Below are 12,944 nucleotides of genomic sequence, written 5' to 3'. Positions count from 1 at the left end.
TGCCTCATCAGATAGATATCATACTAAACTGAAACATTTTATGGCAAAACAATAACTGAAATAACTTTCTGTTCATAGATTCTGTAATGAAATAACTTGCTTTAAAGTAACATTAAACTGATTTGATATATCTGAAAATAAACCCACCTGATTTGAGATCTTGGTGATTCGGTGATTCCTTGATTGACGGTTATTCCCGACCTTGACCTTGATTTCGAGAAAATACATAAGATACTTACTCGGGAAAAATTCTCAGAATGAGAATGCATAAATAACCATGCATGAAACTGGTATGCATGAACTAATCCTCTGAGCGATAGTCGGGAATTTCTACTGTTAATCAATGCTAAAAGATTTAGCTAACTCTCGTTTATCGCGGTCGAATAAATCTGTAACTCTTTCTTCCCCATCGGAACATTCTAAATCGTAAAATAATAATCTCGTTCTTGTATTCGATAATTAGAAGGAACTAACTCGGTTCATCCCATAAGTAACCCCGTAAGAATTTATCGGGCTTGACAGTAGAATATAATTACTAATGTAACTTCAATTAATTAATGGCTCAAAATAAGGTAGCCGATTAATTAAATAAAACAAATGGCCTCAATGAAATAAACATAACAACCCACTTTAAATCATTTGGACTTTGGAGGAAATAGAAATAAGCTCATTAATTAAGAGGTTCAATAAAGTAGCCCACTAATTAATCAAGAATGGCTTGAAATAAAGTACTGCAGCTTGTCTAAATAAAATAACGAAAGTGTCCCAAAGATATAGTAATTAATGTGGGCTGGGAAGAATAAATCTTAGTTCAATAAATAAATAATTCGGCCCAAATAGAGCAATAGTCCGGCCCAACCAATGTATAAAGGAAATGGCCTGACTATAATTAAAGACTGAGCCCAAAAGAATTAAGGGTGAGGCCCAATTCACAATCAAAAGAGAAAGGCCCAAATCAAATAAAATAGGAGCCCAAAATAAAAGAATAAATCACAGCCCAAACTCTCTCTCTCTCTCTCTCTAAGCTCTCGGTCCCTCTCTTTCTCACGGAGCCGACGCTCTCCCTCTCTCTCAAACCAGTCGATCGGCCTCTTCTCCTCCGGCTAAATCTGGCCGGTTTCGCTTCTCCGGCTGTTCAGCCGTCGTCTGTCGACGCGTTGAACCCCGGCGACGTCCTCTCTCTCTCTCTCCACGCAGAACCCAGTTGAGCCCTAACTCTGGAATTCATCGCCGCGGCAACATCCTTGTCTGATTCCGGCGAGCGGCCGCCGCCTGGTAGCGGTTCCATCCAATTCCCGTCTCCATTTTTCCCTTCGATGTCACGCCCTAGCTTTCAGAAAAGGGAAAAACGCCATTGTCGAGCGTCCGCTGCTGCTGCGCATGAGTCCCTGCTCGGCCATGGTTCCGGTCGGCCTCATCGATTCTCCAGCTCCGACGCCTCCGTTGTCGCGTTGTCTTCCTGATTCAGAGCAGGGCAGCAGCCCATTCCTCTCTAAGCTAAGGGGGGTGTATTCGTTGTGGAATTTGATGGATTTCTATGGATTTTAAAAGTCTGAGTGTATTCGTTCAAGACTTTTAAAAGTCTGCAGAAATCTGAGTGTATTCGTTCAAGACTTTTAAAAGTCCATATAAATCTGGGTGTATTCGTTCAAGACTTTTTAAAATCCATACAAATCTAGGTGTATTCGTTATTCCATTGACTTAAAATCCAGAATGACTTTCATGGATTTCATCCAAAAAATACACACGACGAAATCCGGCCAAGAACCACGAGAATTGAAATCCATGAAGTTTTAAGCGAGCGTTGAGTTCCAGCGCCCGCGGCCAAGAAGTCAGTGAGCGTTGGAACTCAGCAATCGTTGATATAGAATTTTTTTTTTTTAAACAACATTCGAAAGTGCAAAGAAACACACTAATATACCACATAATTCAATCACCAACATCTTCATCATCGAAATTCAAAGGTAAAACCGTGTATTACACTTCTAAGTTCTAACACTACTGAGTTGCAGGTAACAACAAAAAATTGGAAGATTTCGATTTGATCATTCATTCCGATTCAATAGTCGATGGAGGCTTCGAAGTAATGTCCATAAGAACTCGATTTACACCAGCAACTTCGTTGCAAATCTTTGTGGATAGATCAACAAGAAACTTGTGATCAAAGTCATACCAATCTGCAGTCATTCCATCATGACTGGTGACGGCTCTCAGCGCAATGGCATAACTATACGTTCTTTGATCTCCTTGCACACCAACAGTTAGTACGGGCAAGAAAACAGCAAAGGCTTGCCATATGGAATCATAAATCCCAGCATCTTTGATTGATTGATTGAATGAAAATCTCATCCGCCTTACGGAGAATGTCCAAATGGTTTCCCAACGTAACATCACCAGGCACACGAACTGCAAGGCCAGGGCCAGGGAAGGGATGGCGCTTCAAGAAGCCCTCTGGAACCCCCATGATTTTTCCCAGTTCACGAACCTCATCCTTAAACAGAAGTTTAAGAGGCTCGATGAGCTTCAGTTTCATGTTCTTGGGAAGCCCCCCGACGTTATGGTGACTTTTAATTGTGTGAGAGTGAGTTCTTCCACTTTTATGTGAAACCTTCATAATCAAGATATACATTGCTCTGACATCGAGCAGCAACATTTAATTTCCTTTACCTTCATTTTCTACTATTTGTGAAACATATTATCTAATCAGCAAAGCACCACAAATGGGAAAGGTAGACTCAGCGCTCGCTGGAACTGATTTTCATTGAATTACCACACTTCCAGCGCTCGCTGGAACTCAGCGGTCGCTGGGTTTCCAGCGGGTGCTGGGACTCTGCGGGCGCTGGGTCTCTTCTAGTCGGGCGCTGGTTCTCCGCGAGCGCTGGTTTCATGGAATTCAATTCCAAAATTATCCCGTAAAGTCTTCGAAAATCAGTGAAAATCGGGGTGAAATCCAACCACGAATTCTTTGAAAGTCGTCTGGAATCTATGTGAATTCCATGAAATTTAAATTCCATGGACTTTTTAAAGTCTGTGGAAATCCACAACGAATACACCCCCCTAAGTCAAAACTCGCTTCCTTATCTATCGATTCTAAAACGTGAACTGGATAAGGTGCAATCTTTCCTTGTTTTGCATATTGACTCATCCAAAAACACCTAACGGATGGACTCGAATTTATACGAGGTCGTCCTAGGGCGGTAAGGTGACTCAAGTCGTCTCTCAAGGAAGACTTAGCAGGGCTTCGATCGTGCTACTCACAAGAAACAGAAATAAAACCTAAACACTCTAATCGGGTAGATTGGGTCTGACACTCTCTCTTTAATTCTAGGCGTAATTAAATAAAGCTTGTAAAATTATCTAGTGCAGAATCAACGGGAAGCATATAAATCTATCTAGGCGAAATAAAAAGGAAGCATATTAAGAACGCAGGAAGACTAATAAACCTAGGGTTCTAACTAGCGATCTAGAAAACGATAATTAAATCAACGATCATGAACAACGATTATCTAGGCGGGATAAACGAACAAACAATTCATTGAATAAACACGAAGCAACAATAATCTATGCAGAGGAAATAAACTACCATTCAATTCTAAAGAAAACACAAACAGAGTTCTTACAGCGAGAACGATCCAAAACTTCAATCCGATGTAAAGAAAACTAACTTGTTCTTCAATCCACAAAGCTAAAGATGTTTGATTATGTTTTTAACTACTCTAAAACTAAGGGAAAATAGGAGGAAATCGCCTGGAGGCTGCTGGGGTCGGGAATCGTGTGAAAGAACCTTAAAAATCGGCTTTTAAATGGCCAAAACGTAACTGGCGCACGCACAGGGACGGCGGCCGCCGTGGGACGGCGGCGCCGTGAGCGCCCTTCGCTGATCTTCCATAGAAATTCACGGTGCGCGCCGTGAGGCGACGGGTGGTGTCGAGGACGGCGGCCGCCGTGAGCTCTGCTCCAAAAACGCTCCGAAACGCTGCCAAAACGCGCGGCTGCTCTCGATTCCTGCACACAATCAGTAATACACCCAAATAACATCGAGCAAGTGAAGGATAGATCAAAAAGACACGAAGCATGCTCGAATGCACAACAAAAAGACCCGTAAAATCATCACAAAATAGGGCTAAACACATATGGAACATGTTATGCTCGTTTGAAACTTCGTAAATACTATCACTTGTACAAGAGTAAATAGTTGGTGCTTGCTAAGTTCAAGATGCTTGTGAGGGTCTTATATCATGTGAAACTAATCATGATCATGCTTGGTATGAATGTTTTCTGGAATGGGTATTTGAGATAGTGAATTACCTTGAATGTGTTTGAATTGGTTGCTTGCTGTTGGAGTTGAAAGAAGTGTGAAATAACTGAAATGAACGATGGTTCTCCTTTAATGCAGGTGAACTAATCAAAGAGAATGAAGTTATTGAAGCCAAGTCTTACCTTGAGAGTTTCGGCTGAATGAGCTGGGGCTATTCTGTGATTTTCTTTTGGGTGAATGAGTTGAGAGTGAAGACTGCATTTGTTGGCTGGGCTGATACTAATAGAAAAAATGATGCTGCATACTTGAGTATGCTAGGAGGATGAGCAGGCATAGGGTGGCTGGAGGTAGAAGCTTGAGGGAACCGGGCAGCCATGGAAGGCGGCTGGAAGAGTTTTGCTGAAGGTGGATGAGATGGAAGTGCAGGGGTGGTCGGCTGTTTCCGCTGCACTCTTCTTTTTACCTTTCTCTCTCTTTGACTTTTGTGTTCCAAACTAGAGAAGTGGGCCATGTAAGTCCCAACTTGTAATATCCTATGAATTTCCAAGCTGAGAACTAATTTGCACTCTGTAAACTGTAAATAAAATACTGGTTCGAGTTCCTAAACATCGCGTTTCTGTATTCGTTTAATATCTGCTTTCTTGTCTGCTAATCTCGATAAACTGTAAAATAACTTAAATTAAATCCGTGGATTTAATCTGCAATCTTGGAAATAATTCCAAGACTTCTAGTGGCACTAATAAAATATAACTGCATCTGCTTTTCAATTAAATAAATAACATGACTTCGCTAAGTCAGTTATAACTTGGAAATAATAGTTACTGAATGCCTCGATAATTCTCATCGCGATTTACTCACGCGATACAAAAGCATAAAGCTAAAAATAATAACTCCGTCTGATAATTAAATCAGGATCATAAGCTGAATTCTAATAAACTGTCATCTGGATTCCGTTCACTAAAAGATGCGATTTTATTATCGCGATACTGTATTTAAAATACAATTAAAAGAGCGGGTCACTACAAACTACCCCTCTTAACAAAATTTCGTCCCGAAATTTGATAAACTCTGCTAAAACAATTCGGGGTATTTCTCTTTCATCTTGTCCTCAAGTTCCCACGTAGCTTCTTCTTGTCCGTGGTGTCTCCATAAGACTTTCACCGATGTGATTGCCTTATTTCTGAGTTGTTGCACTTTTCGATCCAGAATGGCTTCGGGTCTTTCTTCATCGCTCAAATCTGGGCTAAGAATCATCTCTTCTTGGTGGATCACATGCTTCGGATCAAAAACATATTTCCTAAGTTGTGACACATGGAAAACATTATGAACGTTTCCAAAGCTTGGCGGTAACGCCAACCTGTAGGCTACTGGACCTATCCTTTCCAGGATTTCATATGGTCCTACAAACCAGGGCCTAAGCTTTCCTTTGACACCAAATCTAGTTATCCCCTTGGAGGGAGATACTTTCAGGAAGACCTTGTCTCCTAATTCAAATTGTAACTCGGTTCGGCGTGCATCAGCGTAAGATTTCTGTCTATCTTACGCCTCCTTTATTCGGCCTCGGATCTGGCGAACTATCTCAATCATCTCACTGACTGCATCCGGTCCTAAAATCTTCATTTCACCCACTTCATCCCAATAAAGCGGTGATCTACATTTTCTTCCATACAATGCCTCATATGGTGCCATATCGATGGTCGCCTGGTAACTGTTATTATAGGCAAATTCAATCAACGGCAGTACTGCTTCCCAACTTCCACCCCTGTCTAACACCACTGTCATCAACATATCTTCGAGGGTCTGAATTGTCCTTTCAGACTGCCCGTCTGTCTGTAGGTGGAAGGCGGTGCTAAAATTCAGTCTCGTGCCTAACTCCTTCTGTAAGCTCATCCAAAATCTAGATGTGAACTTCGAGTCTCGATCTGATGTGATTGACACGGGTACACCATGTAAGCGTACAATCTCCCTGACATACAACTGGGCTAGCTTATCTGCTCCGTATGTGATCGGTATCGGTATAAAATGGGCACACTTCGTGAGTCGATCCACTATTACCCAAATTGCAGTGTTTCCTTTCTTTGTTCTGGGCAGACTGTCACAAAATCCATTGCAATGTGTTCCCACTTCCATTTCGGAATTTCTAAAGGTTGCAACTTTCCATATGGCCTTTGGTGTAAAGCCTTCACTTGCTGGCATGCTAGGCATCTCTCTACAAATGATGCTATGTCTCGTTTCATGCCCTCCCACCAAAAATACTTCTTCAGATCTTGGTACATCTTAGTGCTGCCTGGGTGGGCAGTACAAGGGGTATCGTGAGCTTCACTCATGATTTTATCTTTAAGCTCCTCGTCGTGGGGAATACATATTCTTTCCTCAAAGAAGATAGCATTATCCGATGCTTCCCTATAGTTCTTGAGGTCTCCTTTCCTTATTGCTTCTCGAAGCTTTTCCATTTTCTCGTCCTTTCTTTGTGCTTCTATTATCATTTTCCTCAAGTTGGGTATCGTTGCAACAACGCTTACTATAGTTCCCGGTGGTTTAACCACTTCTATGCTCATCTTTCCAAACTCCTTGACGAGCTCATTCTTTTGGGTGACGAGATATCCCAACCTAGATTGAGTCTTACAGCTCAATGCATCAGCTACTACATTGGCCTTACCCGGGTGGTAGTTAATACCGCAGTCATAATCCTTCACTAGTTCGAGCCACCTCCTTTGTCTCATGTTAAGGTCCTTTTGCTCGAAAAAGTACTTCAGGCTTTTGTGATCCGTGAATATTTCACACCTGACTCCATATAGGTGGTGTCTCCAAATCTTCAGTGCATGCACTACTGCGGCTAATTCCAGATCATGGGTTGGGTAATTCAGTTCATGTGGCCTTAACTGCCGTGATGCGTATGCTATTACCTTCCCTTCTTGCATTAGCACGCAACCAAGTCCGTTCTTGGACGCGTCCGTGTAGATCACGTATTCCTTATCGGCTGTTGGGACTGCTAACACTGGTGCAGTAGTCAACTTTTCCTTAAGTTCTTGGAAACTCTTCTCGCACTCCTCTGTCCAAGAATACTTTATCCCCTTCCTGAGCAATTGCGTCATCGGTCTGGCGATTTTGGAAAATCCTTCTATGAACCTTCGATAGTATCCTGCTAATCCCAAGAAACTCCTTATCTCATTGGGGTTAGTTGGCGATCTCCATTCTCTCACGGCTTGTACTTTTTCAGGGTCCACTTTGATCCCTTCCGATGACACAATATGTCCTAAGAACATAACTTCACTGAGCCAAAATTCGCACTTGCTGAACTTGGCATACAGGCGCTCCGTCCTCAACGTCCCTAGGACAATTCTCAGATGTTCCTCATGGTCCTTCTCGTTCTTCGAGTATATCAAGATGTCGTCTATGAATACTAAGACAAATTTGTCTAAGTATGGATGGAAAACTCGATTCATGAGGTCCATGAACACGGCTGGTGCGTTGGTTAGCCCGAATGGTACCACCAAAAACTCATAGTGACCATACCTAGTTCGAAATGCTGTCTTAGGTACGTCTTCTGGACGAATCTTCAACTGATGATAACCAGACCGCAAATCAATCTTTGAAAATACACTTGCTCCCTTGAGCTGGTCAAAGAGGTCATCTATCCTTGGCAAGGGGTACTTGTTCTTGAGTGTTACTTTATTCAATTCCCTGTAGTCTATGCACATTCGCAATGTGCCATCCTTCTTCTTCACGAAGAGCACGGGTGCGCCCCAAGGTGACACACTTGGTCTAATGAATCCCATATCCAAAAGTTCTTGAAGTTGTATCTTGAGTTCTTCCAACTCCTTTGGAGCCATCCGGTATGGTGCCTTTGAAATGGGAGCTGACCCGGGCTCCAAATCAATGGTGAACTCGATTTGTCTGTCCGGTGGTGGTCCAGGTAAGATTTCTGGAAATACGTCTGGAAATTCCCGCACAATTGCTACATCGTCTATGCTCTTCTCCGCTCCAGGTTCTCCGTGTAGGTACACGAGGTAAGTTGGGTATCCCTTTTTCATCATTTTCGTTGCTTGTATGGCGGAGATGATCATTTTCCGTCTTCCTATGCCGATCCCGTGGAAATATGTCGGTTCCTTCCCTGGGGGTCGAAAGGATATCCGTCTTTCATTACACAAGATGGTGGCGTAGTTCTCAGCTAGCCAATCCATTCCTAGGATTATATCCACGTCTCTCATCGGTATAACACACGAGTTGTTTACCACAATCTTGAGTGACCCTATGTTCAGTTCTAGGTTCAAGCACACATGATCTACTGTCGTCATCCCTCCTATTGGTGACGATATACTCAACTCCTGATTGACTCTTCCCGTCTTAAGTCTTAATGCATCAACACATGCACTTGCAATGAAAGTATGCGATGCGCCCGTATCAAAAAGGAGTACAACAGGAGTATTGTGCAGCATGCCCATACCTGCCAGGTTTCCCTGGTTGTTCTCGGGCTGTTTCTGTCTCATCGCATAAGCTCTAGCATGATGAGGTCGCCCATGCTGCCTCTGCTGTTGTTGTCGAGGCTGTTGCTGAAACGGTTGTTGCTGTTGAGGCTGATACTGTTGTGGGCGTTGGTATTGCAGCTGCAAATGCCGTGGCTGTTGATTCTGTTGTGGTTGCCCAAGGTGTGGTTGGGGTTGAGCTTGGATTGCTCGCAGGTGTGGAGCTTGAATAGGTGTGTTCGACTTTGAACTTGTTCCATACTGTTTGTTCGTGCACTGCTTCGCGTAGTGTCCCTTCTGGTGGCAAATATAGCAGCCATCACTGCCAGCCTTACAAACTCCCCCATGATTCTTGTTACACTTGGGACATGGTGGAGCCCTTTTCTAGTTACCTCCCATCGGTTTCTGTGCATTTTGGTTCCCATAACCTGGTGACTGGAAGGTTTGTCCTTGCCATGGCCTCCTCTCGGCTTGGCCAGGGTTATTGCTATCCCATTTTCTCTTTCCTTTGAAATTCTGATCATGACTCTAGTTCTGCGGCGGTGCGGATGCAGTTGCCGTTGCTGGTCTTTCTCCTGGCATTGCTGCCTCAATGTCTAGCGCTCGACTGAGTGACTCAGTATAGGATAATCCTCCGTGGCTTGCCAAAGTCATCCTAATCTCGTGCCTCAGACCGGCACAGAACTTCTCAGCCATCTTCTCATCTGTGTCAACCTGATTCGGTGCATACCTAGACATATCACAGAACATTCTATCGTATTGTTTTACCGACATCCTTCCTTGCTTCAGATTGTAAAATTCGGCTTCCTTTTTCTTACGATAGCTCTTGGGTATGTACTTGTCATATATACTCATCTTGAATTGCTCCCAAGTCAAATTTTCCAATTGTTCCTCCGTCATCGTTTTCTTTCTCGCTTCCCACCAAAAGTCGGCTGACCCAGTCAGCTGAAAAGACATGCAAGCCAGGCGCTCTTGGTCAGTGCAACGCAAAAAGTTGAAGATGCGCTCAATAGCGCGTATCCAAGTCTCGGCTTCTGCCGGGTTCCCTGTTCCGTTAAAGGTGGGTGGATTATGTCGCAGGAATAATTCCTCAATTCGCCGTTCCGGCTGTACAAGTGGTGGGACTATTTCTGGTTCTGGCCCTGCTTCTGGGCCTCTTTCTTCATTTCGGGGAATTCTTCCCCCTCCTCTTGGGCGTCCTCGCTTTGGCGGCATTCTATTTAGTCAAAACACAAGTTGTTAATGCAACATCACAAGGCATACTATCATTCTTATCGTTCTATCCAACTTCTCATATTTTATTCATGATCAAACATCGACAAAACATATAGAGTAAACATTGGTGGGCAACTCATCGCGAAAGACCGGTAAGGTCACTTTATAACATAGGAAAATCGCCTCAGTGAGGACTTTACATCTGCATAAGGATCTAGATTCATCCAAGTACAACTCATGATGTACTGGCTAACTGGCTAAGCCATCACAAAAGTACTTAGTTCACGGAACGTCTCCACATCTCGCGTTTCTGTACTACTATTACACAAAGACTGCGCCATCATAAGGCATATAAAACATCAGTACTACATATGCTTCTGGGATAATTACATAACAACCTACTAGGTACATAAGGTTCTATCTACGAAGGTCAAGTGTACGATCCCTGAGTCGGGGCCTGGTCGCTAGTTGGTGTGGCAGGTATGTCCTCCTTGGGGTCCTCTTCCGGATCTTCCTCCGGATCCCCCTCTGCTCCTCCACCAGAGGGGTGCAACTCCCGTCTCTTCTGCCCACAGCCTGAGCAATGGTAGCCAAGTGCTAACTCCTCTGTGACCCTGCTGTTCGGGTCGTCTCCTGTGCGAATCCTGGTCATAATGTCCCTGGGCTGGTGCGGGACGATAGGTGATGAGAATCTCAAGCGAACCATATCCAAGGTGGCACGTAAAGCTGAGTGATTATCCTGGGCCGGGGCCTTGCCTTTGTTGATATAATTCTTAGCATCGGTTAAGACTCTTTCGATGTCAGCCATGGCGGCTGTTATCTCTGTATCACTCATCCGCCTCGATGGTCGTGGTGATCCCAGGGCTAAGGGTACTGAGTCCATGTCAAAAGGAAAATCTCTTTGGGCTTGAGGCCTAGAGGGGCCTGCTTCTGCGTCGTGCCTCTGAGGGTGCCATGGGATGAGGGCTACTGGTGGGGTCGGCTGTGGAAGTGTCGCCGATAGCTCATCTGATGAAGGTATTCCAACCGGTGCAGAATCCCCTGGGCACAAGTATGGTCCTCGAGGGGCTCTTCCCCAACGAGTGAAGCGGGTCTGGATCTCAGCCATAAATCCAGGAAAATCATAATGTAGGTCGTAGGTCATGCCAGAGCGAGTGGCGAAACGCGTCGAGATCATCCTCGCCCAACCTTGCCATTCCGATGGCAGCAACTCAGTCAACCGTTGAATCCCATCATAGTCTGATATCCCGTGGTCTCTCGCAGCGACCCAGTGTCGATGGAAACCTGCCAAGAACTGGCCCAAATCGTCGCCGTAGCATCGGCGGTATGTGAAATATGAGTTCCGAACAGCCTCCGGACTCGCATCTCGGCGTAATGGTCGTCGCCTGGTGAAACGTCTTCTCGCCATCTACACACAAAGGTTGTATAATCAAGTCACGTATGACGTAACAAGTAGCATGAACAGTAAGGTTCCAAATCTAAAGCTGTAAGGTAACAATTCTACTCAGGACATCGCAATTCCAACCACTGCATATCGTAACATAGTAAGGTTTAACGCTAGACTTGAGTCTTCATCATGTAATCTCTATCATGATCACTTAGTACTAGCTAACTATGTGTAGCACTCTCACTGTCATGAGAAGTGTTCAAGACATACTAATTAAGGCAATAGTTGATTCGGCATTCCGCCTCGCGTGAATAATCCGAACGAAGATCTATGCCCGTGTCACTCTCTTGTACGTGACACCTTTCTTTATTCCACATTGTATCTTGTTTGTCGAATTCTCGTTTGATTCACAACCCTTGTAACTTACTCATCACCCCAATCTACAGAGAAAAGCAAAAGTGTTCTTGCTAACTTGCTTCTACTGTTCTATTCACAAAAGTGATCATGCATCCTTAGCGCATCTAAGTTCATTGAGTAACCTCTCCATAAAAGGCATAAGTAAAATAAACACTTGCATAAAGGTGAAGTATAAACTTTAACATCTGAAACTTTCTGTTGCCTTTCTTTCTGTTGAGCATGGTGACAATGATGAAGTGTTGAGCTTTTGGTCTACCGACTTTTCATTTTTAGGGATCATACTAAGAAAATTGGGTAACTCTTGAGTTCAGAGCAAATGAACTGCTCTGATACCATTCTGTCACAACCGGACTTAATTAAGGATAATTAAGCCGGGAAACCATGACCAAGGTTGGAGATAAGGAGCGAGATAAAAAGGGGATGAACGAATAACTAATAATCAACGAAGAAACATACTAAAATATTAATAACGAAGGGAACATTTACAACGGAATTAGAGTCGTGATGACTTAGTCAAACTAGTAAGTTCGGATAGCTCCGACTTAGCCAAAAAAAAATAATATGAAGTTCTCTTGAGTACGCAGCGAAAGAAGGTTCTGATTACATGTATGAAGACATGTACTCAAGAGTTCTTTAATACATATAACTTCAGACAAAAGGGATTTCCTGCTCGTCACTTCATCACCACCAGCTACTGCTCAACCTGCACATTTAGAAATACATGCAGGGCTGAGTACGAAAGTACTCAGTGGATACATATGCCTATAGAAACTTGCAGTGAAAACATAAATTGTCATGCCATCTTAACAGTACAGCAAGGGAGTTTTCATGAAATAAGCCCAAGCTTACTAAATTCTTTTGAGATTCTTAAAGATCGACTGATCAGTCTAAGTTCTTCTTGTATTTTATCATATCTGAAGCTTGTGTGCCGGAGAGGTGGCCACCTCTCACGGACACCTGACCGGCCAACCCGTTAGATGACTCACGGCCCTGGGTGTACACTAGCCCTGGCAGGATAGCTATCAACTGCTCAGGACCCGAATTCGATTACTTTAACTGGCATCGCCTCATCAGATAGATATCATACTAAACTGAAACATTTTATGGCAAGACAATAACTGAAATAACTTTCTGTTCATAGATTCTGTAATGAAATAACTTGCTTTAAAGTAACATTAAACTGATTTGATATATCTGAAAA

The 12,944-nt window shown here is 43.5% G+C and overlaps 1 protein-coding gene across 1 annotated transcript; it reads right to left on the bottom strand.

The window, feature by feature from the left end:
• Positions 1-1,927: 1,927 nt before the first annotated feature.
• Positions 1,928-2,652, bottom strand: LOC131013920 (uncharacterized). The gene is given in 2 exon segments (XM_057941845.1): positions 1,928-2,334; positions 2,336-2,652. Coding segments are annotated over 2 exon segments (579 nt in total). The 5' UTR covers positions 2,630-2,652; the 3' UTR covers positions 1,928-2,049.
• Positions 2,653-12,944: the final 10,292 nt, after the last annotated feature.

Source organism: Salvia miltiorrhiza, chromosome 3 (assembly GCF_028751815.1).
Source record: "Salvia miltiorrhiza cultivar Shanhuang (shh) chromosome 3, IMPLAD_Smil_shh, whole genome shotgun sequence".
Classification (NCBI taxonomy): Eukaryota; Viridiplantae; Streptophyta; class Magnoliopsida; order Lamiales; family Lamiaceae; genus Salvia; species Salvia miltiorrhiza.
This window is presented reverse-complemented; position numbering and strand designations above follow the sequence as displayed.